Here is a 27,517-nt window from a genome sequence, read left to right as displayed (position 1 = left end):
CGGAGCGGCCTGGGGGCTCCCCCCGGAGTGCGCGGGCCGAGCGGGCCGGGCCGGCGGCCGCGGCGGGGCTATGATGCGCCCGCTGCGGGGCCCCGCCCCCGTGTGTCCCCCAGGCAGGTCCGGCCCGCGGCTGAGAACCCCCCACCGGCGGTGAGTGCTGGCCGGGGCCGGGGCCCACCCGCGGGGAGGCCCGGCGGCGGCTCGGGCTGGGTTTGGGGCTGCCTCAGCGGCCGGGCGGCGGAGGCCCGGCCCCGCTGGGAGCGGGACGCGGCGGGGCGGCGCTGCGGGGGGCGGGGGGGGGCTCGCGGCGGCCTCGTCCCCGTGTCCCGGCCAGGCGGAGCGGGCTGCGAGCGGCCCCGGCGGCCGCCTCCGTGCCGCGGCGTCTCGGAGGGCGTCGGGCGCTGCCCCCGGGCCGCCCCGGCCTGCGGTGGCGGTCGGCGAGGAGCTCGCGCGCCCCTTGGGGCTTCCTCTCGCCGCTGCCCCAGCGGAGGTGGGAACCGGGCCTGGGGGGAGAGGCAAACAAGCGACCCCGGCCTTAGCTTCCTCAGCATCTTCCTGCTTTCGCGTCGTCTTCTGCTTTTCAGTGCTGCTTTCCCGTCTCGCGCTGGGTTTTCCTTAGCCTTTAGAAAGTTGGGTGAGGAGCTCTGCGTTCTTCGACTGTAGGCGGGAGGTAAAACACAGTGGGTCTGTTGGAGAGCATTGCCCCTTGGATGCGCTCAGAATCAGCTGTTCACAGCATTGCCTTCCTTGGTGTTAGGCACCCTGTGGTGCTTAGAAGAATACTTGCCATTTTGTTTCTTGTTCCTTTGCAGCCTGCTGCCACTAAGTAGTCCTAATGAGTTCGCTTCTCCCTTCTCAGGTATGGCCTCACAGCTGCAGGTGTTTTCCCCTCCGTCAGTATCCTCGAGTGCCTTCTGCAGTGCCAAGAAACTGAAAGTGGAGCCCACTGTCTGGGATGTTTCAGGACAGAGCAGTAGTGACAAGTATTATACCCACAGCAAAAACCTCCCGGCAGCTCAAGGGCAAGCTAGCTCATCTCATCAGGTAGCCAATTTCAGCGTCCCTGCTTACGATCAGAACCTCCTTCTCCCTGCTCCTTCAGTTGAGCACATTGTGGTTACAGCAGCCGACAGCACAGGCAGCAGTGCAACAGCGTCCTTCCAGAACAGCCAAACCCTAACGCATAGGAGCAACCTTTCTTTACTGGAACCGTACCAAAAATGTGGATTAAAAAGGAAAAGTGAAGAGGTAGACAGCAACGGTAGTGTGCAGATAATTGAGGAACATCCACCTCTCATGCTGCAAAACAGACCTGCGGTGGGTGCTGCGGCCACAACCACCACGGTAACCACAAAGAGCAGCAGTTCCAGTGGAGAAGGGGATTATCAGCTGGTCCAGCATGAGATCCTGTGCTCTATGACAAACAGCTATGAGGTCTTGGAATTCCTGGGCCGTGGAACGTTTGGGCAGGTGGCGAAATGCTGGAAGCGTAGCACGAAGGAGATTGTAGCCATCAAAATCCTGAAGAACCATCCTTCCTATGCTAGGCAGGGCCAGATAGAGGTGAGCATCCTCTCTCGTCTGAGTAGTGAGAATGCTGATGAGTATAATTTTGTTCGCTCCTATGAGTGCTTTCAACACAAGAATCATACATGCCTTGTATTTGAGATGCTAGAACAGAACTTATATGATTTCTTAAAGCAAAATAAGTTCAGCCCGTTGCCCCTGAAATACATCCGGCCAATTCTGCAGCAAGTGGCTACTGCCTTGATGAAGTTAAAGAGCCTGGGTCTGATACATGCTGACTTGAAGCCAAAACATCATGTTGGTGGATCCTGCTCGCCAGCCCTACAGAGTGAAGGTGATAGACTTTGGTTCAGCCAGTCATGTTTCTAAAGCAGTGTGCTCCACTTACCTGCAGTCACGCTATTACAGGTAAGTCCTGACACAACGCCTGCTTTCAGAATGCTGCGCTAGCAGAGGGAAGCTGATCCTGATAAGCGTGCTAAGGGTCCGCTTCTACACATGCTTAACTCTTCTGCGATTAGGTCCAGTTCCGGCTAGGGGGGGGGGAAAGAAATGATCAGCCTATTCACCATTCTGCTTGTTTCCTGGAGATCTCTTCGGCCACTTGCATGTAAATAAGTAGAACTTCTGCTTTGCAAATGCGACATAATATACAGTCCGGTACCTACCTCTGACCCCAGATTAGTGCACTAAGTTGATTTACCCTGTCAGTAGTTAGTGATGATGCGTGAAGCAGCAAACTGGGGAAACAGTATGCTACGATTCAGTAGTTTATTTTGGATTGTTTGCCATGATCTTAAATTTAGCACAGTGACCACAGTCATTTAGAAGAGACAGAAGGCAAAGGGGTGCCGATTCCTTTTGTCCTGGTCCCACCTTCATCTGAACTCACTTCATGAGCACAACTTCCTGGATTAGCCCTTGATAAGTCACGCTTTCATGAGACTTGTAGTTATTTTAAAATGGGGATGAGCTAGATCTCTGTTTCCTTAGTGAAAAGTGGAAATGACTTTTGCCTTACTGCTATCTAAGAATTAAAAAATATATAAAAATTCCTATTCTGTGGGCAAACTTGTTAAAACTCAGAAACTGATTAGCTAGAGCAACGTGTGCTTTTTGCTTTCAATTATTCTTAAAGCTTGTTTTTTAGGATGTTTTTTAGTATAAAGTATCTGTAGACTTATGACTGCAGAGGGAACTTCTGGCATCAGAGGGACATGTAAAAGTCTTGCTGCGTGTGTTAGTGGTTGCTTTCAGCGTATGGCAAGTTCACTTGACACACAAGTTAACTAGTATCTAGTCCTTCCAGCTGGGACAGGACAGCATTCAGAACACTCCACCCCATCCTGTCTGTGCACCTGTTTGGTGTCTTTCCCTAGTTTCAGTTTAAAAGCCCTGGCTTGTTGTGAGCTTGTTCTATTTGTTCCTTGTACTCCCTGTATCCTTGCCCCATTTGTTTTGTTTGTTTACTTCCACTGAGTACCAGCTTTCTGTGCTGTTCCTTTCATGTGATACACCCTTTTTTAGTCCATTCCTAATGATCCTCACTCAGCTGGTTGGCCCCCATTGTTTCAATTGTAAACTATTTTTTGTAACTGCAAATTTTCTTTTATGCACTATGACTCTGTTAACGTGCTTGCAGCCTAAAATGCATTATTAATTTAGTTGTTGTTGCATTGAAAGAGATTACCACTGATCAAGAGTCTGCTCTGTCTGACTTGCAACTGATGTGGGCAAAGCAGTTTGGGGAGGCATATAGTGCCTTCCAGTTTGTAATATCACACGTGAAAAACAGATTGCTGAGGCACAAGTAGCGATGGTGATAAGTATCTTGAAGGGGCTGCCAGGAAGGAAGCTGCCTGCTTCATCTCTGTGTGCTGAACTGAGCTCAAAGCCACTTCCGCCTCCCTGCCAAGGGGTGACCGACAGGCAAGTACCCTAAGATTAGACAGCATTTAAGGGTGTCTGCTCGACTGAAGTTAAGAATGCTGCGATGTGGAAATCTAATATTTAGTGTTAAATAATTCGTTTAATGGTGGTGGTTACTAAAATCCATATTCTGGGAACTTACAGAGATGGTGTGGAAACCAGGTTATTGTGGGAGATCTGTCTGGGTTGCTTTAACCATATTCACGTTAGTGTTGAGATGAGTTTGAAGTTTATTTTTTTTTTTTAATACTGTATATAGTAAATTGATAGAGGCCACTTTTTCATTTGGTTCTCTGTCAGACATTAAAGATAAACTTTACGTGTTCTGTTTGCTTTTTTTGCTTTTAATACCTGTTACTGGGCTTAGGTAACCTCTGTCTCCTGTAGAGAGACAAGGTCAGATACTATAGAGATGAATTTTCTGATATGTATATACCCTGAAGGAAAGAAGCATTTCTTCATTAATTATACTCAGTGCGGCTGAACACTAAACAGTCTTAGTTTGAATGAGACTTTGAGCTTTGAATAGGTCCGTAGGAAAAAATGCAACCTCTTTGTATATTTAGGGGCCATTGCTTTAAGATGCAGCTTTTCAATAATAGCTAAATGCGCTGCTCCTCTGCATGGGCTTGGATGATACACTGATGAAATGGGGGAATGCTTTGCTATACTGTCTTCGATTCCCTTAATCATGTGGAGAGTTTTGGCTGAACCGTTTGAATTCTTCATATTGAAGCCTTATTTTGAAACGCGTGTGCCTGCCTTCATTTAATTCTTAACACCTCTACTTTACATGTCTTTAAAAAAAAAAAAAAAAAAGGGCGTATGAGAAGGTTTGGGCCACGCAGAGGCAGCAGTGGAAGCCGCTGCTGTCCCTTAGTGGCTGCTTCGCTTCCCTGGGCTGCTGCCCTCCAGGGGAGGGGAGGCCAGAGGAGGGTTCCTGGAATCACGCGACGGTTCGGGTTGGAAGGTACCTCTGGAGTTCATTTTGTCCACACCCCTGCTCCCTCCAGGTTTTGGTTGTACTTCTGGCAGTCAACAACTTTCTTTGGTGTTGATGGTGCAGCTGGCCCGTGCTTCCAGCTGGGATGTAGTATTGGGTTTGTCAGGCAAGAGCATTAAGGCTGAGGCAGGTTTCTCCTTTCCACAAGCATTACTGGGTGCTTCTGCAGTGTACCCCAGTCAAGAAGGGCAGTTTTGCTGCCATGACATGGTTGACTTAGTGGGAGAAGTGCCTGTGAATAATTCCTTGGCTCTGAAGCCTGGTGTGGGCTCGGAGTAGACTGACTCTGGCAGTCACTTTTCTATGCAGTGACTGGCTTCTGTGGCCTGAGGTCTATCAGCAACAGTTCCTGGCCTGAAAACCAGAGTATACGCTCCCTGCATCAGGTGCAGAAGGGTATGGATGCTTTTGTTCTCCCTGTGGAGGATAAACAATAGAGGGAAGTGGACAGCCTGCAGAAATGAAAAATCCCTGTAAGACTTACCTTCCTGCTGTTCAGAGAGCTTTACTCGGTATAACGCAAGCACAGCCATCACGTGAGTCTTGCTGACATCCCTACCTCCTGATGTTTCCTGGGGGTCAGTTCAGGAGTACCTGACGTTCGGTCCCTGAGCTTCAAGTCCTATCTTCAGTTCAGACCCCTGAGCGCTGGGGGAGCTTGCAGAATGGAGTACTGTCTGTTCCTTACTTCTGCTTTGGGCTGCCTTCCCTATTTCTGTCCCAGTCATGTTGGCCTGGGAAGCAGCAGTGAGTGCTGCCAACTTTAACTTTCTCTGCTTGCTGATGCAGCTTTTGAGCTGTGATCATGTTATTCACTGCGTTGCTGGCTGCAGTTGTATAATCTTCACATTACTATGGTTCTGAGCAGGGAGGGGGCTGACGACCTCTGCGTAAACATGGCATGTTTTTGAAATGCTTAACTAAGTCTTAGATTTTTCTGCTACTGCTGTGAAATCCTCTCTTCTCCAAGAGTGCCCGAGCTTATTTGCTAACCTTGGAAGTCAGAGCAGACCTTTGCAAGCACATATGCAAAGAAAGAATGTTTGATTTCGTATTTCAAAGAGCTTAAGACGGTAAAGATCACTTTAATCTTTGACAGCCCAGCTATGAAAGTGACTTACGCCTGTTGTCTTGTTTCAACTCACATCTCATAAGGTCGCTAATTATAGCAGTGTTAAAGGAGATGATAGAGACTCTTATTTACCAGCTCTGTCCTGGAATCAGAATGAAATCAAGTGGCCTGTGAGAAGTTCATTTAAGTTCCAGGAAACAAAATGCGTAGAATTCAATTTACTGTGATTTGGTATTGAGGTTTCCAAATACATAAGTCTACTCCAACATGTTGTTAAAGACGGACAAACCATCACATTCGGCCTTTATTGCCATTAATCTCTCTTTCCATGGGAATGGGTGGGATTTTTTCATGGGCTTGTGAGGATTAGCATGTTCTGCATGTTCCACAAGCCACTTACGTTGCACATTGCTGGGCAGTCCAAACCAAGGAAACTTATGCATGCAGCCTTCCTTGGCCAAACTTCCAAACTTGGATGGTTTGAGTCCCATCTGAATTGGAAATTCCTGTGTAAGTAGGAGAATCAAGAATACAGGCTCTTGATGATGATGGCTAGTAGACTGATGGCGTTCTGAAAACCCTGCGTGTATGACTGCATTGTACTTGCTCTGCTTGTGAAGGCGAAAGTACTACAGAAATGGATTCCTCTTGTTAGCACCTGTTAGCCTACAGAGAGTTGGATCTGTTATGGCATAGTTCTTTTACAATATAAAGCTTTAGCTGGAGATTCAGAATCAAAATATCAGATATTGATCGTATTAGCATAATCATATTATATTTTCACATATGCAAAACCATTCCAAAGTCAACTAGTGCCAGGGGTAGATGAGCAAGAAGGTGGAAACAGATTACAGTCAACTAGAGCAGGCGAGTGGAAGGCACCGTAACAGGGAATGGAGTGAATGTCAGAAAGTCTTGGCTAAATTAACCTGTAGTAATCAGAATAAAAGATTATCACGGCTCTGTTCTTGAGGGGCTCAGACATAAGAACTTCTTTGCTTTAAAGGTGAACAACAGTGTGTAGGTGTGACCTCACTGCAGCAAATAGTTGGTTCAACTATCTATCTATCATTTTTGATAGATCTTACGCTCTCTCAGAGGCACTGCGCTTGGGCAGCTTAGATGAGTACGTTTATTTTGGAGACTGGCTAATGGTAATTGTGTACAGTCACCTAAACCAGAAGCTGTATCTCTGTTACTATAACCCAAAGGGTGATGAATTGGAGAGTCACTTCTTGCTGTGACAAACAGTTGGGAGGTACATCCAAGTTGAACAGTTGAGGAAGGTATTAGATCTCTTGACACCTGTGTATTACGCGAACCCTGTTTCAGAATTCTGTAGGAAGATCAGAACGGGTTTCAGAACCTCAGAACCTCTTTTTTTAACAACAGAACATAACATAAAGTCTAATACAAGAAATTGCATGCTAGCCTTAGAGTATTCTACTTAAGTCATATCCAGAAAAGTATGTGGCCTGTAGCCTAGGACTTTTCTGTCTTCTTTTGATGTTGTGTTAGTTATGCATGAAGAAGAGCAAGGTCTAAATATTTCCTGTACTTTCCAGAGTAAATTCCCATACCGACTCACATGGTTATTGCAGCACTTGGGTTTTATGCTATATGCAAATGTGTGACCAGAATTTAGCCTGACAGAACAGCATCAGTTTGTTTCAGAACAGTGTGTAGGTGCAGAGTTGTACTACAACATTTTGTGTTCTGAGTCAGTTCCAGACAAACCTCCCTGCAATTCCAAACTGAGAATTAGGAGATCCAGGAAGTGGATCCTTCCTGGAGTGTGAGTTTTTTTCCATCACCTTCTGTTGAAGGCTAGGCCAGACAGGTAAATTTTGCATTAGGCGTGGTTCAGTGCACAGAAACCTGTAACACAATCTTGCAGAGCAGTCAAAATCTCTAGCTGGGTTCTCTTTGTCCACTGTCCATTTGTCCAACTTGAAACTCTCCAAAGAAACCCTGCCTGAAAACCAGATAATGGAAACCAAGTGTATCTCTGAAGAGCTGCTTTCTCTGGCTCTGCAGATGCCATTCTTTTCCACATGCAAGCAGGCAGCCTTCTGCAGCTGGTTCCCTGGGGTAATGAGGCCTTCTTCAGAGAAAAGTCTAAGCACCGTCTGCCAGAACTGTTCTTCCAAGTTCTGTTAGGGTAGGCTGCGTGCTGTCTCAGGGATGCCTCTCACCATACATACTGTCGTGTTATCAAGCCAGTTATCGAAGGAGTAACTTCATATCACATTTGCATAAAGGTCAGCTAGGACTTTTACATTGTTCCCACCTATGAGTTGGAGGGCATCATGGCAATAAAGCAAAATCAACCATGCTGCTATGTGATAAAAAGATTGGCATCTGCTAGGACGCTTGAGGAAATATCTTCTACTCTAAGGTGCATCCCTTAGTTTCACATGGATTTACTTGGAGGGGGATGAGGGAAGGAGAAGCATTATCCAGAGTAATTTTTAGGAAAGAACTGTATGTTTTCTGAGCCAAAATTTTTACTACTTTTTTTTCTTTTTTTCATCCTTTTGTTTTCAACAGAGCTCCTGAAATCATACTGGGTTTACCGTTCTGTGAAGCTATTGACATGTGGTCACTGGGCTGTGTGATAGCTGAGCTGTTTCTAGGCTGGCCTCTGTATCCAGGAGCATCAGAGTATGATCAGGTAAGAGTGCACGATAGCTGTGAGGATGTTCAAATGAAACCACAATGACCTGTGTCCAGACCCTCTGAACCCACTGTATCCTGCATCAGATTTCATCTAATATAAATGAGCTGTTGTCTGTCATCTTGAGTTCATTTTCTGTCTGTGGTATTCTCATTGTTGGTTTGTCATTGCACAGTAGAGCACAGTTCTGTGTGTTTTAACTTGAGTTGAATGTAGTCATCCAATATAGAGTCAATTTACAGTTAACCCCCTGGCTTCCAAACCCCAAAGCTGTTGAAATACATTCCTGTCAAAACAGAAGTGACGAGTGTGTTCTGACTTGAAACACCCTCTATAATTTCACCATGAGGGCAGTTTTTCCATGTGGAAACAAAGCAAGCCTATCATTCCTGTCCTGTTAGTACCTACAGCAGCCCTCATTTTTAATGCAAAGTGTGGGCCCAAAGCTGTCTCTGAAATACAGGGGCAAGTGACTGTAAAGGCATCTTGAACTAATTATTTCTTTCCGTGGATACTTAGCATTATTACCTGGCCTAGTCAGTTGCCTATAAAAGGACAAAATGTCTATATGACAGTCTTTTTGATGCTAATTTTTCCACTGTGGTTTTTATGGTGGTGTCTTTTGACAATGCTTGGTATAGTTTTCCTGATGTGACAAAACACAAAAGTAAGTTTTCAAACTTAGTTAAGTTTTTGTTATATCTTCCTGGCACTGTAAATTTCCAAAGGAAGCATGGTGGTACCTTAATGATCAGAGTGAGTTAGAAAATAACTGAGGTACACCATGGTGGTTTCCTTGCACAGTGAGTTTTGTGTAATTCTGAGAACCTTATCTAGTCATGTAGGTGGGTGGGGAGGAGGTGCTTTTTCCATTGCTTAATAGACAGGATTTTGCAGTCCTTTGTGAGGCAGCATGAGGTGTGACTTCATGTAGTAGATTTTGATATCCAAATTGCCTTTGAAAAGTAAGGTTGACGTTTTTCATATTTTCTGAGATTTCTGGAGCAGCAAATGAAGCTCGGGCAGAACTTTCGAGAGGGCCTCCAGGAATGAGTTCGTGGGTTTGAGATGGGATTTACAATTACTATTTAAACATCCTTTGGCTATAAAGCAATAGTTAGGTCTCATAAAGCCAGCAGATTGCTTAGCTGAGCTATAGTGTAGATAAAAAAGATACTCAGCTGCGGGTTCTTTAGGATCCACAGTGGCATAAGTGAAAACTGAATCAATAGATTCATAAGGATCACAAGCTATAATGGTGATTTTAGTGCCCGGCGATATTCAGTTGCTTTGGCACAGTGGAATAGGAGGAGTTTTGCCAATAAGAAATGAAACATGTTAAGGGAACTATATATGAAAATCTGAACAAGGCCTAGTTACCTTAACATCTGTAAATCAGATAGTTTCTATTATTGGTTTTTTTCCTTAAGCTTTTAAATAGACTCCTTCTGGGAGAGGGTCATGACAAAGGAAATTTCAGTTATCTGGGCATCCTTTATTTACAGGTTATTTCTTATTACCTGTGAACAAATCTGGCTGATAATTACTCCATTAGCTATTAGCTCATTATACTGAGAGTCCTCATTCTTTTTATTTTCTTTCCTAGATACGTTATATTTCACAAACTCAAGGCCTTCCAGCGGAGTATCTGCTCAGTGCGGGAACGAAAACAAGCAGGTTTTTTAACAGAGATCCAAATTTGGGATACCCACTGTGGAGGCTAAAGGTTTGTCTCTTTTTGATTACTGATTCTGTTTAGTTCATTGAGGAATCATAGAATGTCCTGAGTTGGAAGGGACCCATAACGATCATCGAGTCTAACTCCTGGCACCACACAGGTCTACCCAAAAATTCAGACCATATGACTGAGAGCACAGTCCAAACTCTTACAGGCTTGGTGCCGTGACTGCGTCCCTGGGGAGCCTGTTCCAGTGGGCGACAGCCCTCTCAGCGAAGAACCTCTTCCTGATATCCAGCCTGAACCCCCCGTTGCAGCTTGCCACCATTCCCGCGGGTCCTATCACTGGTCACTAAAGAGACTAGATTGGCGCCTGCCCCTCCACTCCCCCTCGTGAGGAAGCTGTAGACCGCGATGAGGTCTCCCCTCATCCTCCTCTTTTCCAGGCTGAACAGGCCAAGTGACCTCAGCCGCTCCTCATACGTCTTCCCCTCTAGGCCCTTCACCATCTTTGTAGTCCTCCTCTGGACACTCTCCAACAGTTTCACGTCCTTTTTGTACTGTGGTGCCCAGAACTGCACACAGTGCTTGAGGCGAGGCCGCACCAGCGCAGAGCAGAGCGGGACAATCACTTCCCTCGACCGAATAGCAGTGTCATGCTTAATGCACCCCAGGATACGGTTGGCCCTCCTGGCTGCCAGGGCACACTGCTGGCTCATATTCAACTTGCTGTCAACCACAACCCCCAGATCCCTCTCTGTAGGGCTGCTCACCAGCGTCTCATCGCCCAGTCTGTATGTACAGCCAGGGTTGCCCCGTCCCAGGTGCAGGACCCGGCACTTGCTCTTGTTAAACTTCCTGTGGTTGGTGATTGCCCAGCTCTCCAATCTGTCCAGATCTCTCTGCAAGGCCTTCCCACCCTCAACAGAGTCAACAACTCCTCCAAGTTCAGTGTCATCAGCAAATTTACTCAAAACACCTTCTAGTCCTACATCCAAATCATTTATAAAAACATTGAAGAGCCCTAAAATGGAGCCTTGGGGGACCCCACCAGTGACTGTCTGCCAGCCAGATGTGGTCCCATTTACCTCAACCCTTTGAGCCCTGCCCGTCAGCCAATTGCTCACCCATCGTATGATGTTTTTGTTTAGCTGTATGCTGGACATTTTGTCCAGTAGGATCCTATGGGAAACTGTGACAAAAGCTTAACTGAAATCCAAAAAGATCGCATCAGCTGGTTTCCCTTGATCGACTAGATGGGTGAGGACTTGATATAAATTCACATCTAGTGTGCTGTGAAAACATTCTGAGTATATTTGAATGGTATTTCAAATCCAATCTATAGCTGATTTGTGTATTTCATTCCAGAAATTGTGCAGACCTCCTAGTACTCATCTAACAATAGCAGCTGTGAATGATAGCACCAGCAAAGAGTGGGTGTTAAAGTAACTGAGATAATGGTTATTACCTATTATGGTCTGCTCAGTCTTGGTGAAGTATGTCATCTTGTTGTCATCTCCTGACAATACTGAGAAGAGTAGGGAGTACTTCATGGTGGTGGGTTTTAGTAACAGAAATGTTTGTGTACTGGCAGAGGACAGGAAAGAATCAGATGTACACTTGATTTAGCTTTAAAGCTGAGCTTCCAAAGGAAGGGAGTTTTGCCTTTCTTCTTTGCAAATGGGGGACTTAAAAATATTTATAGCCTTTTTTTCCTCTTCCTAAACCAGAAATCTTCACATTAGTGCTACCTAAGGAAGCGTTGAAGTGAACTGATCCAATTGTTAATTCAGCTTTGACAGTGGTTAACGAGTGATCTAGTTTGACAGATGAGAACCCATGGCTTCTTTGGTTTGGCACACTGACATATAATTTATATTAAAGCAGGCAAAAGATTACCTGGCTTGACTCTTTTCTTGTTGCTTTTTCTTTCTTATATCTCAGTTTCTCAAATCTCAGTTTATATTAACAAATGCTTTATTTTATAGACCCCAGAAGAACACGAGTTGGAGACAGGGATAAAATCAAAAGAAGCACGGAAATATATATTCAACTGTTTGGATGATATGGCGCAGGTGTGTAGAAATACTGTAACACACAGATAACTGTCATTTTAAGTACTTAGATTATTGGGGTCTCTAAAAAGGAGGCTCCTGGGCAGGAGCAGTTGTTTTCCACATGCTGTTGAAAAAAATAATGTAGGTTTGCCATGGAGCCAATTTGCATCAGAAATCACTGTATTGAAGACTACAACAATATTAATTATGAAGCTGTTAGAGATTTCCTGTTCTTTCTTAGGCTTTGATCTGGTGGATGTAACAAGTGTGCTTAGCCTGCATCACTAGAAGTAGTCTAGCTGCAGTCAAGTAGTAGGAAAGCTAAGCACCTGCAGATGTGTTTATAGGATTAAGCCTCTTACTGAGCTTTGGAGATCTCAGCATGCTGACAGGAACTACAGACTGTTCTATTTTTTCATTATGCTTTCAGAGGTGAAAAGGAGGAATATCTGAGTGTTTTTAATAATGAGGCTTTGCATTTTAAACATATCGGTATCGATTTTCTCTTGCTTTTGTAGCTATTATCATGGCTTGACATTTGTGCAGAGAATGTAGGATCTTGTCATTCTGATTTGCTAGCCTCTTACAGCCCTGCAAAATAGAAAGAGGGCATATTGCCAGGCGGTGGAGAATGAAGCCTGGTGGCTGTCTGTTGAGCAGACCAGCTTCTCATTGAGCTGAGAATTCCGTGTGTAAGTTTGACTTCTGCTTTTAGAAGGGGCAAGGGAAAAGTTACATGATAGTGCTGTAGTACCTAAAATTAAGTTGGCTAAGAGACAGAAATGTTTAATAACTATTTCTGCTTGATATGAAGTTACTGAATTGTTAAGCAGCAGTGAATGTGATGTTTGCTTGAACTACTGCAATTTTGTTTTCAAGGTGAATATGTCTACAGACTTAGAAGGGACCGACATGTTGGCAGAGAAGGCTGACCGAAGGGAGTATATTGATTTGTTGAAGAAAATGTTGACTATTGATGCAGATAAGAGAATTACTCCGCTGAAGACTTTGAACCATCCATTTGTTACAATGACACATCTACTAGATTTTCCCCACAGTAATCAGTAAGCTTCCTTAGATTTCTTGTTTTGTTTCAAGAAGACTTAGTAGAAACACAGAATAGCACACTTTTACTTTGATGCTGTTTTCTGCAGTTCCTGGCTGATCTGAAAACAGCAAAGGCATGTTCATAAGCTTCCTTTTCATGCTTTAGGACATAGTTAGAAATGTCATGTCTCAGGTATATTGTAGATAATATTTTTATGTATCTCGTATTTTCCTTCTGTCTTCTGTTTCAGTGTGAAATCCTGCTTTCAGAATATGGAGATCTGCAAACGAAGAGTTAATATGTATGATACAGTGAATCAGATTAAGAGCCCATTCACGACTCATGTTGCTCCTAATACAAGCACAAATCTGACAATGAGCTTTAACAACCAGCTCAATACAGTACACAATCAGGTAATAGCATCTTTTAGCTGTTTTATATTAACTGAAGAAAAGGAGTAGCCTTTTCTGCAAAATACCATATTTAATTTGTAGTCTTGTCTTGAAGTGTAATTTTCCAAAACTCAAGCCAAGGCATTCTCTTCTTCACCTAATCATATTGGCCTGTCAATTCAGCAACGTATGTAAAGTTGGTGCAATTCATGTTTTTTTCTTATGTTGTTTTACGCTTTTTACCTAAAACCTTTTCCTAGTGCTTGTTTCACAGTGTAGTCTTGACAGTTCCTGTTTGTTTTTATAACAAGGAGGAGTAATAAATCTGTAATATTTTTGTTTTCTAGGCCAGTGTATTGGCTTCCAATTCTACTGCTGCTGCTACTCTTTCCCTGGCAAACTCGGATGTCTCCTTGCTAAACTATCAGTCTGCTCTGTATCCATCATCCGCAGCACCGGTTGCAGGAGTGGCACAACAAAGTGTTTCCTTGCAACCTGGAACCACCCAGATCTGCACACAGACTGACCCATTCCAGCAAACATTCATTGTTTGTCCCCCTGCTTTCCAAAGTAAGTTGAAAAACCCTTTGTATGGTACTGTTGTTTCAGTTAGATGAAAATGAGAAGTTGTGATTAACACTATATTGAGAAAGTACAGAATACCACTCTGTGCTTGTCGCTCAATGCTCTTGCATCAGATATAAATGCAGAATCAGGTCAGACGTGTGTAGACAATTTGGTTCTCTTCCAGGTCATGCTTGAACAGGTGACAGTATCTTGCCTGCCCAGGTTGCAGTCTTCCTCTGGTTGTTCAACCAGTTTTTCCCCCCAAACTGAACACAACAGCATTCCTCAAAAAGCAGCGGACAGAGGAGTCAGGCCTATCTGAAAATAAGAAAATGTCTTGCTGTTTTTTATGTCAAGAGTAAATATCTGGTCTTCAAGTCAGTTCACAACTATTGATGCAATTGTGTAGTGTGCTAATAAGAAATAAACTGTCACAGATTGCAAATAAGTAAAGTTAGCACAAGCATAGCTCTGTTAATCCTGAAAATTCTCCATTCATCTTTATACCTGGATTGTGCTAATATGGAGTATTATTTATGAAATGGGAACTGCTAGTGTAAGGCTTGAATTTTGAACTTAGTCTAAAGCAACACAGAATTAGATGTCTGTTATCTTGCGCATCTGGATTGTTTGTTTCTGAAAACAAGACTGCAGACTTGAACAGAGCTGAGCATTTGAGGGCTGGTTGTCCATGATTGCCCTGTATTGGGGCTGCAGACACATTTACTTCAGCTTGTGTTTTATTAGTAAGCTTTCGTTAAAAGGAACAGCTTTTCTTTTTCATCATCTGACTACATCTTCTCTTACCTGGTGGGGATTTGATTTGGGAATAATAATAATAATAATAATAATAAAAACAGCTTAGCTTTGCTGTGATTTATTCTGCCCCATAGCTGGACTTCAGGCGACTACAAAACATTCTGGGTTCCCAGTGAGGATGGAGAATGCTGTCCCAATTGTACCACAAGCACCTGCAGCACAGCCATTGCAGATCCAGTCTGGAGTTCTCACCCAGGTAAATAACTAAAGAAAGTCCAGAGATAACTGCAATTCCTACCACCATCCAGGAGAACTTGACTCACCTGGTGTTTGGGGCGAGTGCTGAGGGTTCTCAGAGCACTGAAAGGTTAAATGGAGATCACTTCTAAGACAGTGTTTTCTCATTTGTTTTGTTTTGTTTTTTTTCCCCCTATTTTAAGTCTAAACTATTTTATATCATGTGCTTCCCTGGTTTTAGGGGATTGATTTAATAACAGGAATAAACGTGTGCTTTCCATTTGTTAAAAACACTTTTTACACAGGTGTGCACCGCCTTACAGGTAGCGGTGTACACTTTTGCATACACTTCAAAAATAAGGCAGCAAATTTTAGATGAAATCCATTTGAGAATTGAGATCCCAGAAAACAGAGGTGGTAGCAAAGATAACGCATGTTATAATTTCATCTTTAAATCAATGAAATTATTTCTGAATTCTTCTCAATTGGTTGCATTGTTAGTGTGAATCGAACTGTAGCAATGACATACCTATTTCTGTTTGCAGTTTAAATGGCATGCAATATCAAAATTCACAGGTCACTCTAAAAAGATGTTTAAAACATTAGTAATGTGTTGTAAACTAAAATGTTATTTAAAAAAAAAAAATCTAATATATACTGAGTGCCCAGTCATTCCCAAGTATTATTCATTGAATAATTGTAATTGCCTTTAATTTGACCACAGTTCTATTTATTTGCATAGTTTAAGTTTTTGCTGACATTAACACATACTTTATTAATTTTACTATCCAGGAAGTATATTGTACTACTGACCTACTTGCAGAGGAGTAATTTTAGATTGTTCAGTCCAAATAATTTTGTTGGCATTCTGTGATTTCTGTTTTGTTTGGCAGAATTATACAGGTAACAGTATCCAGAAAGCAGAATACGCTTGAAGGAAGCCCACCTGAATCCAAACCCTATTTTTCTTGAGAGTACAAACTGTAGACTATGAATATAGTTTTAATTCGATGTTTGAGAGACTAATATTGGTAGTTTCTTGGTAGTTTCATTACAAATAACTGTTTTTTAATGGTACAAAAAGACCTCTGGTGCCTTTTAATAAATGCCTTAGTTTTTCCAGGAGTGCTGTATGTGAATTTGGAGGTACAATATTAAATACTGTGCCCTTCTAGAGGGTGCGGTTTGTTATGGCTTAGTGTAGTGTATTTAAGAGACAGTGTAACTTGCTCTCTGGGACCTGGTAAAATATAACAGTAGCTGAACACTATCTCATATTTACTTCTCAGTTATGTCATCAGAGAGATCCCGTTCCCAAATTCCCCGTTCCCTGTGTTCCCCTCAGGGACATATAATTGCATAGTGGAACATGCCTAGAGGGTCAGAGTGTTGGTTTCACTGCATCCATTACAACTCTGGAATCTACTCAAGCACCATAAAATGCCAGTGAGGTGAAACCTTTTCTGGCCCTATTGCTGAACCCACTTATCCTGCCTCAGTACGTTTGTTTCACTCACTGCCTGATCTACATTTCAGGGAAGCTGTACACCACTAATGGTAGCAACTCTTCATCCTCAAGTAGCCACCATCACGCCGCAGTATGCGGTTCCCTTTACTCTGAACTGCGCAGCCGGCCGGCCAGCGCTAGTAGAACAGACGGCTGCAGTACTGGTAATTGCCTCCCTTGATTGTGTTCACTAACTGAGTTTTTGTTTTAACTTAGACTTGCAGAGGGCATGGAAGCATGTGCCATCTTGTGGCTGTGTTCTCGCTACATCTTAATGTCTTGTTGTTTTCCTCCCCAACATTGCTGAAGCACTGTCTGACTCTGATGTTTAGTGTGGCTCTGTAAAGAATCCAGATCCATTGACTATTACTCTTTACTAGCCTAGTAGTATAAAGCTCTTCTAAGCTAGGCTGTAGAAGAGTTATAATTATTCTCGTTCTTTGCTTACTATCCTATCTTTGCCTTTTGATTTTTGAATACAAAGGAATCAGCCTTTAGCTTGACTCTGCTACAGGTACCTGGATGGCCAGAATTTGAACTACTTGGCAAGATAGCTACCTACTTTTGTTTTCAATACTTGAAAAGCTGCTTTTCATGTAGAAATGTTTCAGGTCATTAAGCACAGGCTAAAACCTCTAATGATAGCAAATTCTCTAGTGTATTGCTTTAGCAGTTGATTTCTCTTAACCTTTGTTCAACACTGACAGGTTTCTGGCCTTTTGTTATTTGTAGCCAATCACAGGTAGCTTGCTTCATCCAGAAAAGGATACTGTTCTTCACAGATACTTTCAGTTCGTATGTATTTCTTGTTTGAAATTAAAGGTGAGCGTTAGTATTAAAATGCCAATAAGCTAGCTTGTAGGGTATTTGGAACAATTGGAAAAAAATGATGGGGGAAGGAAGTAAATACACCTTTAGAAAGTACATGTTTTCAAAATTGTCCTCTTTGTATTAATTTGGCACCTGCATCAGAACAACTTTGCAAGTGCCACAGAGAAGTCATCGTAAAACTCCAGAATCAGATCAGTGAAGCTTATGAAAACATTGCAGTACACTTAAGTGCTGGTATCTTCACGTGTCTTTCAAAGCACATTCCATTTCTTCTGTGAACCATGTTGTTTCTTGTGGCTTTAGTGGTAGTTTGAGTGTCATTTTCTTCCAAGATGGAGACCTCTCCTGAAGTGGAATTTGCTCGAGCCATACCTGTACTGAAATTAAAACCCACTCATTTGAGTTCTTCTGAACCAAGTTAACCACTCCCTATTTCTGAGGATGGGAAGGCAGGAGAGTGGGCTTCTCCTGGGTCACAGCTCTGAGCTAAGACAGCTCCAGGGATGTATCTCCTTTCCTCCTCTTGAATTTTGATTGCTGAAAGGCTGCAATCTAGGCTCTGAAAATGGCAAGGGGTGACTGTAGCAGAGCTTGGGACACAAGTGAGACATTAGTGTTGTTTTCAAAAGTGTACTTGGACTTCTGATTCAACAGGCAAATTAGATCTATTCTCCTGTGCATGTACAGCGGACTTGACATTCAGCTCCCCTGTACAGCAATGGGAGATCAGAGCCAGTTGTCTCCAAACTATGAGCCTGGATTCTGAGTTTTTCTGGAGAACTTACTATTTCTGTTTGGATTCTGGGAGCCTTTGGCGTGAATTTGCTCACCTTTAGTGCTTCCAACACTTCTCCCCTGCTGCTTCCCCTGAGTTTGCATTAGCCATTTGCTAAGCTTTGCATATTTTTGTCCTTCCTCTGTCAAAACAGTTCGTCGCTTGGAAGGCCCGATTTCTGCCTCTCGTTGGGAATTTAAATATCTTGCTGTATTAAACTCTCTGCTTTGTCTTGTGCAGGTGTTGGCTTTTGGAAAGACGCATGGTGTGACTTTTAACACATTTCTCTTTATTTTTTTTCAATATTATTGTTATTATTATTCCGCTTATGTTGGCAGAGGTTTTAGCAGTTCTCTGCTTTGAAGGCTTCTTGTTTGGAACCAGTATTTGTAATATGTGGATCTGTTACTTGCAGAAATATTTTGTTTAAAACAGCGGGTTTTTATATTTTTGCAGTTCAATCTGCAATAAAGAGGCATGTATTTTCAAAATCATGGGAATATTGTACTGCAGAATTTAGTGGTTTTTTTTTTTCAAAAAAAATTGTCTTTTGTCAATTTGAACAGGAATGTTAATAATTCTAACAAATTGAAAATATCTTGATGTATCTCCCATGTGAGTAAATGTTTCCCTCACTGTGGTTTTTCTATACTACTTTAGTTGAGGTGGGGTACATTTCCATGATAATAACGTTATCACAGCTATCTCAATGTGAGACCTGTAATCCAGAAAAACAGAAAGGACCAAATTGGCTTCACATTTTGGAATTCTCCAGCAGAGCAGGATGCATAAGCTTATACGCAAAACAGTCCTGAACACTTTTGCTGCATCCAGCAGCAGCATAATATCTGTCTGCATTCTGCAGTATGACTTTTTCCCAGGTGACATCTGGGATACAAAAGGTTAGCAAGGTGTCAGGAGAAGCTTGTTTCTCTGATTTTCGTGTTGTCTTGCTGTTCTGAGACCTTTGGAGAAAGTGCAATGATGTGCCTTTATCTCTGCAAGTTAACAATCTACATGAGTGCATTTATTGCTTGGAACAAGTCTCTCTCTGTCTGTAGGAACTGAGGTCTAGTAAACCTGTGTATCTGTTTGTTGTTTTGCAGCAGGCCTGGCCTGGGGGAACCCAGCAGATACTGCTTCCTTCCACTTGGCAGCAGCTCCCAGGGGTTGCTTTGCACAACTCTGTTCAGCCAGCAGCTGTGATTCCAGAGACGATTGGTGGCGGCCAGCAATTAGCTGACTGGAGGTAGGGATTACACAGGGTCCAATTCTATGCCCAATGAAAATAGGTGCCATTGCAGTACTACCTGCACTGCACAGAATTTCACCCTCCCCTTCAATTTCATGCAGGAGCTCAGTGCAGCTGTGCCTACGCTGCAGTGCCTGCGGTGCTGCCATGGGATTTGGGTCTTTTTTTTTTCTTTGCCTCAGGAATGCGCATTCGCATGGAAATCAGTATAGCACTCTCATGCAACAGCCATCACTACTGACCAACCATGTGACGTTAGCTACAGCACAGCCTCTGAATGTTGGGGTTGCTCACGTTGTTAGGCAGCAGCAAAACAGCAATGTTCCAGCAAAGAAGAACAAGCAGCCAGCGCCAAGTGCAGCCAAGTAAGGCTTCATCTCCTACCCCTAGAGATACTGTGGGTGTGTTGTGGAGGTCGCTTTTATGGTGTGGAAAAACTGTTCTTATGATTACAGAGTTATTGTCTATGTAATGTTTGTGCTACAGTTGCTTTTAAATATGTCTTGGATAAGGCCTTTGTACTATAGTCACTGATTTAAGTGATCTTACTTCCAATGCGATCGTAAGGTTGATGGTTGACCAAGTGCTTTACTGTACTGGTCAAAGGGGGCTTTTATGCATTCAGGATGTGTTGGTGTCATGACAATACAACTGACAAGAGGTGGCAAGTTTCTGATAGTGCTCAGCCTGATCGGTCCTGCTCAGAGCATTACTAAATGCATTTGTCCCTTCTGGGACACATTCCATGGCATTTTGCTATATGACTGTATGCACTGAGGTTCTCTGGGTATTTCAAGACGTTTCTTTTTGTACGTGTGCTCCAGCCTGCTGAAGCCTAGCTGTTTTTCATGCTGGTGCTGATTTGTCCTGGCCTGCTGACACAGATGAATACTGCTTTGGTTTTCCTTTAGGCCCAGCACGACTCTAGAGACTGTGCCCACTCAAGTTTACTCGCTCATTGGGAGCAGTCCTCTGCGCTCCACCTCCTCCTCCTCCAATGTACTCGTCCCAGTGCAGGAGCAGCACCAGCCCATTGTGATCCCAGACACTCCAAGCCCACCTGTCAGCGTCATCACCATTCGTAGTGACACTGATGAGGAAGAAGACAGCAAATACAAACCTGCCAGGTAGGAAGTTCATTTAGCAGTCCAGTACTCAGGAGAAATCAGATGAGCCCAAGTATCGGGGAGAGTGGGGAACGCTACACATAAAGCCATGTCTAGCCTAAGAGTCACTGCACTGACTGAAAAGGCTGCATCATGTCCACTGTATTATTTGTCTCTTTAATTAACCAGAATCACACTTGACTAGGAGGAGGGTATAAGATCTGCGAGGGAGATGTCTTGTGGGAAAAACTAGAATGTTTCTTTTTTTTTTTTTTCCCCCTGCAGTTTGGGTATGAAGCAGAGATCCAATGTCATCAGCTACGTTACTGTTAATGACTCCCCTGATTCCGACTCCTCCCTGAACAGCCCCTATGCCACAGACCCACTTTCTTCTCTCAGGAGTACAGGCGGTGCCCTGGAGCTGCCAAGCAGAGGAGCATCTGACAGCTCCAACTCCCGTACTATCATTGTACCACCATTGAAAGCACAGCTCAATGACTGCATTGTAGCTACCCAGTCTTCAGGTAGGTATGCGCTCATAGGTTGCTGTGCTCAGTAGTTTTTGCCAAGACTCAGATGCTGTCTCATCCCTGACAGCTTTGTCCTCACAATTTTGAATTGTCTGCATTAGGTCTTCAGCAGCTTGAAGTTTCATAGCTGATGTTTTGAGAATGCACGCTTCAGTCTGTTTTTAGTTTGATACGTTTACCTTTCATCTATATTTGGCTACACATAGAAAGATCTGTAAAAGTTTCCAATGATTTCTTGTACCATCAAATTTTAAATTATAATTGAAGAGATGGCTCTGTTATGGAAGTAGGTCCTATGTGTCTTCGGTTACCTAAGCTGGTTATCACAGTGTGTGGAGTGTGAGGGGGAAGAAGGGATTAAGCTGTTGAAATCTTTCAGGCATCCTGAGTGGCACCAGTAAGACCAAGCCAGTGGCGTCTGTGAGCGGGCAGTCATCAGGATGCTGTATAACACCTACTGGGTATCGATCACATCGTGTGGTAACAAATGGTGTGCAGCCTCTCAATCTCAGCCAGGTAATCACCGTGTGACTTTTGCTGGCCTTTCAACATGATGCAGTCAGTTGCTTTAGAAACACTATACAATATGGCAGAGTGACTCCTCTGCAAGAGGATTCATAGTTGCTACCTCATTAATTCTTTGAAGATGATTCTGTTCTGTGGCTGTGCAGGGTAGGGTAAACTTTGTGGGAAGTATAGGTGAAGTTTCTTGAGCCAAAGAATTTGCTGCTGTACCAGAGCACAGGAGAAGGAAGCACAGTTGTGCTTGTATTCTTTGTTTGTACTCCCAGTCATGTCTGTCTTTCAGTGAGTGAATCTTTCTGCTCAGGTGGGAGAGGGACACCAGGATCCAGCTGCTGAATTTGAGTAGTGTTTAAGGTACTAAACAGTATGAGACGAGGGGATTCTTCTGTTCTTTACCTTTTTCTAGATCTCACAAAACCCTGACCAGGAGATTAAGCTTGAACCTTGTCTCTCAAACTAACAATTAGCACTTGACTTCCCTTGAAACCTTAGAGCCTGGTTTTACTTCAATTTGTGTTACTACTTTTGATGTTTGAGTCAAGCTGCTGTAGTCTTTTGGAAGAGAGGAAGCGATACATCTCCAGCCCATTTCTGGCATGGGGACAAGACAGGTTTTGTTGTTGTAAAATGGGGCAGTCCTGCTGCCTCTCTCACTGAGGTGCAGAATGGCACCTTGAGGAAGAGTTAACAGGCTGGGTCAGTCTTAGAGCCTGCCTGCATTTGTACAGCCAAGTACTGTGGTACCCCAGGTGTGGCAGTTTGGTCTCATTGTGGAGGAAAAGTAACCTTGGTTTTAGTGGAACTGCAGTAACCCTTGTCAAATTATTAAAAGGGTTTCACAGGTGGGAATGGAGTTTCTGACATAAGTCAGTCCTGCAGCTAGAACCCAGGTGTTGATTGGGAGGCTCTGGCTGAACCCTTTCTTGTTGCCTGAGGATACCCGCTAACTTTGATTACTTTTTTTCCCTGCAGAACCAGCAAACAACAGTGCTGGCTTCACAGGAGAGAAGTGGAAATGCAGGCCCACGTAGGCAACAAGCTTATGTGGCACCCCTCACATCAACTATTTCTCAGGCTCCCTACACGTTTCAGCACAGCAGCCCCGTGCATCCCCACCTGGCAGCAGCAACTGCAAATGCACACCTGTCCAGCCAGCCTCATATGTACACTTACGCTCCAACCACTGCTGCACCACTGGGCTCCACCACCTCCATCGCCCATCTGTTCTCCCCTCAGGGCTCTTCACGGCACACCCAATATGCTGCCCACCCTAGCACACTTGTCCACCAGGTCCCTGTGAGTGTTGGTCCAAGTCTGCTGACTTCTGCAAATGTTCCACCTGCCCAGTACCAACACCAGTTTGCTCCCCAGTCCTATATTGGTGCTTCCAGAGGATCTGCTATTTACACTGGATATCCGCTGAGCCCTACAAAGATCAACCAGTACTCATACTTGTAGTTCCTAGTAGAACACTGTCCTGCAATAGGCCTGAGAGACTGGAGAAGGATTTCAGGTGAACCTTTACCTGGTAATGACTGCCTGGCTTTTGTTTCTCCCTTCTCTGCTGGTATGTTGTTCAAAAATGTCTCTGGTGAGTTCAGTCACTAACTGAGCAGCATGCTTTGTTACCAGTACGAGGGTCACTAATTAAGTTTTTAAAGTTTTACTTACTTTTTATAGATGCTTTTAAAAAGTTCATGGTCACATTTATTTAAAATTGTTCTGCTATGCTAATGAGAAGGGTAAGGAAAATCAGTGTCTTGGAAGACAGATGTGATGATTTTTTTAACTTGTATAATTTAAACAAAAAGACTAGCAGATTATTTTTTCAGCAGCTTGCACAAATCCATATTGCCACTAAAAATGTAATGCACATTTATCTCGTTGTGTTGCTATGACAGTTTTAAAATCAAGTTTAGTGTTTTAATTTTTGTTTTCTATTTTAATTTGTCTCTAACAAATTGCTGGCTCTGTAAAAGCCATTACATCTCCATATATGTTACTGTCAAAGTTTTGTGTTTACTTCTCTGGTTTTTTAAATTTTTTAAGGACTGGTAGAGACAGCTGCCTTGTACTAGCAACATTATATATTCAGGAACCAACATAAACCCTGAAATCTGTTTTGTTTTCTTGAAAATTCTGCATTTCCACAGCATAGTCAAATTTTTATTGCATTCATTGAAGAACTCTTAAGTTTTTTGAACTTTATTCAAGATCTCACTGTGTAACAGAGCTCAAGATCTTTGCCAGGATGCTGTAGTCTTCAGTTGAGAATGAATAGTGCCACATTGCTCTAAAATTTGGTTTCTGCAGCATATTAGATGCTGGCCCTAAAACGGAGCTGGATTCCTTCACAGAAGCACAGGACTTTTTTGTTCTGTTTTTCTTAATATTTTTCTTCACATGATTCATTTAGGAGGGAGTTGAACAATTTAAAATACAATGAAACATCACTGTATTGATGTGTACAGCTTTTTATACTCCTGTGAGCGTATCCTCCCGGATATGTCAACAGCTACTTTAAAGCGCTCTTAATAAGACTTGTATACAGTACATGCATGTAGGAATTGAGAAAAAAAAAGAGAAAAAAGAAAAAAAAGAAAAAAAATCCAGATTTTAAAGTTTATTACTGAATTTAAAACTATTTTAGAAGTTTTGTATTGGTGGTGTTTTAATATTTTACATAAAATGAAATATGTACATATTGATTAGAAAAATATAACAAGCAAAACTTCCTGCTAACCCCAAACGTTCTGTCTTTGTAATCAAAATGTGTAGTGATTATACTTGAACTCTGTACTTAGTGTTTGTCTAATTCTTAAACGTTCCTGGGGATGGAGTTGATGTATCCTTTGTATTTAAACCAAAATGAATTGATTCATGTTGGAATGTATGTGATATAATGCAATGGTTAGAGCTCATCACTGTAGCACTGAGAGAGGAGTAGAGCTTCATGAGAGAAAAGGATACCTTCTGATTTGTTTTGCACAGGTATGTGTGATGAAGAGTTGTTTGGTGTGTCCCCTTATTGTAGTGCCTTAAATGATGATGTAGTGTGAATAGAGTTTACAGTGAGCTTGCCTTATGAGGGACCAGCAAGCCCCCGTCGAATTGAAGCAATTCACTAAGCTTATCACAGCAAGAACAGCAGTATGTTGCATAGGTGCATTGTTCTCGGTTTTAATGCTATCATAAAAAGCTACATTTTTGTTTGGAGTGAAGCGATGTTCCCTTAAAGCTTTTTCTTGAAATGGCACATGTACTGTTAGATGTCTGTCAGTGCATTTCGAATAGGGTAGTGCTGGGAATGCATTGGAATGTTTAGTCTAATATTGCAGAAGTGATTAAATATGTGCAATCACTTTTTATTAGATTAGTATGGCGTTACCTTCCCCCACGTTAATAGCAGACATTTCTTGTAAAATATTGCTAGCTTGGTGACAGAATATTTATACCAAAGAGAGCCTGCTGTAAAGCACATAATACCATTAAAGTTTTGTAAAGCTACTGCTAATGTGGAATTGTTGGGAAGGTTTGTCAGCTGTATGCCTAGTTAGTGTGCAGAGGAAATACTCAGTTTTCATAATCAGTGGAGTTTTTAAACTACACTTCGTTTTCTTGGGTCCCTTGTACTAGGAATTATTTCTCATCTTCAGTATATAGACTTAATTATCTTGTCCAAATGGATAATAAACTCGCTTGAGCGGTAGTATTACTGCAGCAATAAGAGGTTTTGGTAACCTTGAATCCCAGTTCGTGTTCCGTCTCAGTGGAAAACAGGACAGTTCTCTGACCAGTATGTGAAAAGGGCAAAATTAATTTCTGAAATTCTGTATTTTTACTGATAGAAGAAAGTCTGGACTGACCTGAAATTGATGAACTGTTAAAGGTTTGGTGTCTCCTTCAATAGAGGGATCAAGGACTTCTGAACTGGACAGTAGCATTAGTGACATTGTTGTTCAGTGTATTTCTAGTCAGAGCACTTCTGTAAAAGTGAGGATAACCAACTGATCTTGCTATTTTACATCATTGGTGTAAACAATGCTCTTTGTTGCTGTAAGCACTTTCTTTTTTTCCATATTACATTGCTTGTTTTCAGTACTTACCATGAGATACCTCTTGGGTTACAGAGTTGTGCCTTTCCATCAAAAGGCAAAACAAGTTCCAATTCCTGTGTTTCAGGAAAACTTTATGGCCTGTTTCACAACTAGTAAAGTGTTTTGTATGCACTTGTAACAGGAAAAAAGACCACTAGCAAAATGTGCTAAAAATTTGAAGAACCTTCCTGCTCCTCTGCCCCCACTTCCCACCAAAAAAATGCAGTTTAAAATGATCATTAAACTCAGTCAAATGTATTCACAAAGTACGGTATCATCTCCTGCACTGTCCAAGTTTCCAAAAGTATTGGAACAAAGAGGACAAGATGGAAACGACATGGGGAAATTGAGTCATTCTCTATTTACAACACGTTGTTGATATCCCTGAAATTCCCCTGTGAAACACAGCATAAACCAGCCAAACAAAAAAAGGCCACCCCAGCAGGACCAGGTTTTCACCTTGGCGCACTGGCTTCACAAGTGTGGCAGATCTCAATCTGGCCCCTGGTACGTGTTGTCCAATGTAAGTATATTGTAGTTGGCTCTAAGGAGATGTATCCCTTCTTCCCATGCATATACAGCTTTCAAATTAGTTTAAATAATCGACTGTCCTCATTTTCAGAGCTGCTACGCATTTTGTAAAGAAATATGCTCTCTCTGGGTAGAAGTTGGAGTACTCCTTAATTACTATTTTTCTGAAATAGTTTGGGATTCACCTTTTGAATATTTGGTAACCACAGTCCCATCTAGATTCATTCATGTGATCCATGAACTGTTGTTAAATCGGAGTTGTTCCTGACCTGTATTCACAGCTGTGATAGCCACTGCAATGTCTGAAGCTTTCCTGCTTAGCACCTAGTTCATGGGATGCAGTAATTAACCTCTGACTCAGCAATTTCTTTTAGTACACGAAACTAAATTGCTTCTAAATGACAGGATTGGCACAGCCCTGCTTTCTTTTTATTTTATTTAAACTTCTGAATGGTGCCGCATGTCCACATGGTTGTTTGTTGCTAAACTTTATATAATGTGTGATTTCAGATTCAGCTTGAAATATATCTATCTCACTACATGTAGCAGTACATTATATGTAATGTTAGTATTTCTGCTTGAATCCTTGATATTGCAATGGAATTCCTACTTTATTAAATGTATTTGATATGCTAGTTACTGTGTAAAATTTAACTTTCTTTTATGGTTGTGCTCTTCCTTTTTACAGGCCGCTAGATACAGGTAGTTTCTGAATTACTGATCTATGTTTGTATTGCTGATGTACTTAGGGGGTATGTAAAAATCATTTTAACAGAAGAAATAGATATTTAAAAATTTAATACTAACTATATGGGAAAAGGGTCCATTGTGAAAACATAGTTTATCTTTGGATTCAATGTTTGTCTTTGGTTTTACAAAGTAGCTTGTATTTTAAGTATTTTCTACATAATATGGTAAAAATGTAGAACAATTGCAATGCATCAATAAAAAGGGTTAATTTTCTGTACTCTATTCATTTGGTCACTCTAATAGAAAAGTGGATAGATAGAAAACGTTTTTGCCTTATCTGGGCTGAAATAGGAGCACTGCTTCACACCTGCTTGCTGCTCGCCAGGGTAGGACGGCCCCAGCGGGGGGAGCAGGCGCTGTGGGAGCCTTAGCACGCTTGCGCAGCGCCGGCCTCGCCGCGGGCCGAGCAGCGATCAGGGCTATCTCAGGCGCGAAGGAAGCTTTTCCCATCGCCTCGGTGTATGCTCGTAACCGGGTTTGACATCGCACGTCCAGCCGCGGTGCTCCGAGCGCTCCCGGAGCTGCCTGCTGCTGCGCCGCCTCCCCTGCTGGGCCCAGGCCCGCGTGCCAGACGCTGCCGGGCGGCCCGGAGCCGCTCTCCCCCTTCTCACCCCGCTCGATGCCTGGAGGCCCAGGAAGGCTCCCCCAGGAGGCCGGGACGGGCACC

The 27,517-nt window shown here is 42.9% G+C and overlaps 1 protein-coding gene across 1 annotated transcript; it reads left to right on the top strand.

Annotated features, from left to right (window-relative positions):
• HIPK1 (homeodomain interacting protein kinase 1) lies at positions 1 to 27,072 on the top strand. The gene is given in 17 exon segments (XM_040536281.1): positions 1 to 150; positions 860 to 1,814; positions 1,816 to 1,935; positions 8,082 to 8,205; positions 9,815 to 9,934; positions 11,875 to 11,961; positions 12,823 to 13,007; positions 13,242 to 13,404; positions 13,731 to 13,953; positions 14,844 to 14,965; positions 16,483 to 16,617; positions 19,166 to 19,308; positions 19,494 to 19,676; positions 20,223 to 20,438; positions 20,703 to 20,941; positions 21,327 to 21,463; positions 22,445 to 27,072. Coding segments are annotated over 16 exon segments (3,636 nt in total). The 5' UTR covers positions 1 to 150; positions 860 to 861; the 3' UTR covers positions 22,931 to 27,072.
• Positions 27,073 to 27,517: the final 445 nt, after the last annotated feature.

Source organism: Cygnus olor, chromosome 24 (genome assembly GCF_009769625.2).
Source record: "Cygnus olor isolate bCygOlo1 chromosome 24, bCygOlo1.pri.v2, whole genome shotgun sequence".
In the NCBI taxonomy this organism is placed as follows: Eukaryota; Metazoa; Chordata; class Aves; order Anseriformes; family Anatidae; genus Cygnus; species Cygnus olor.
The sequence above is the reverse complement of the archived record's forward strand: the minus strand, read 5'-3'. Positions and strand labels throughout refer to the sequence as shown.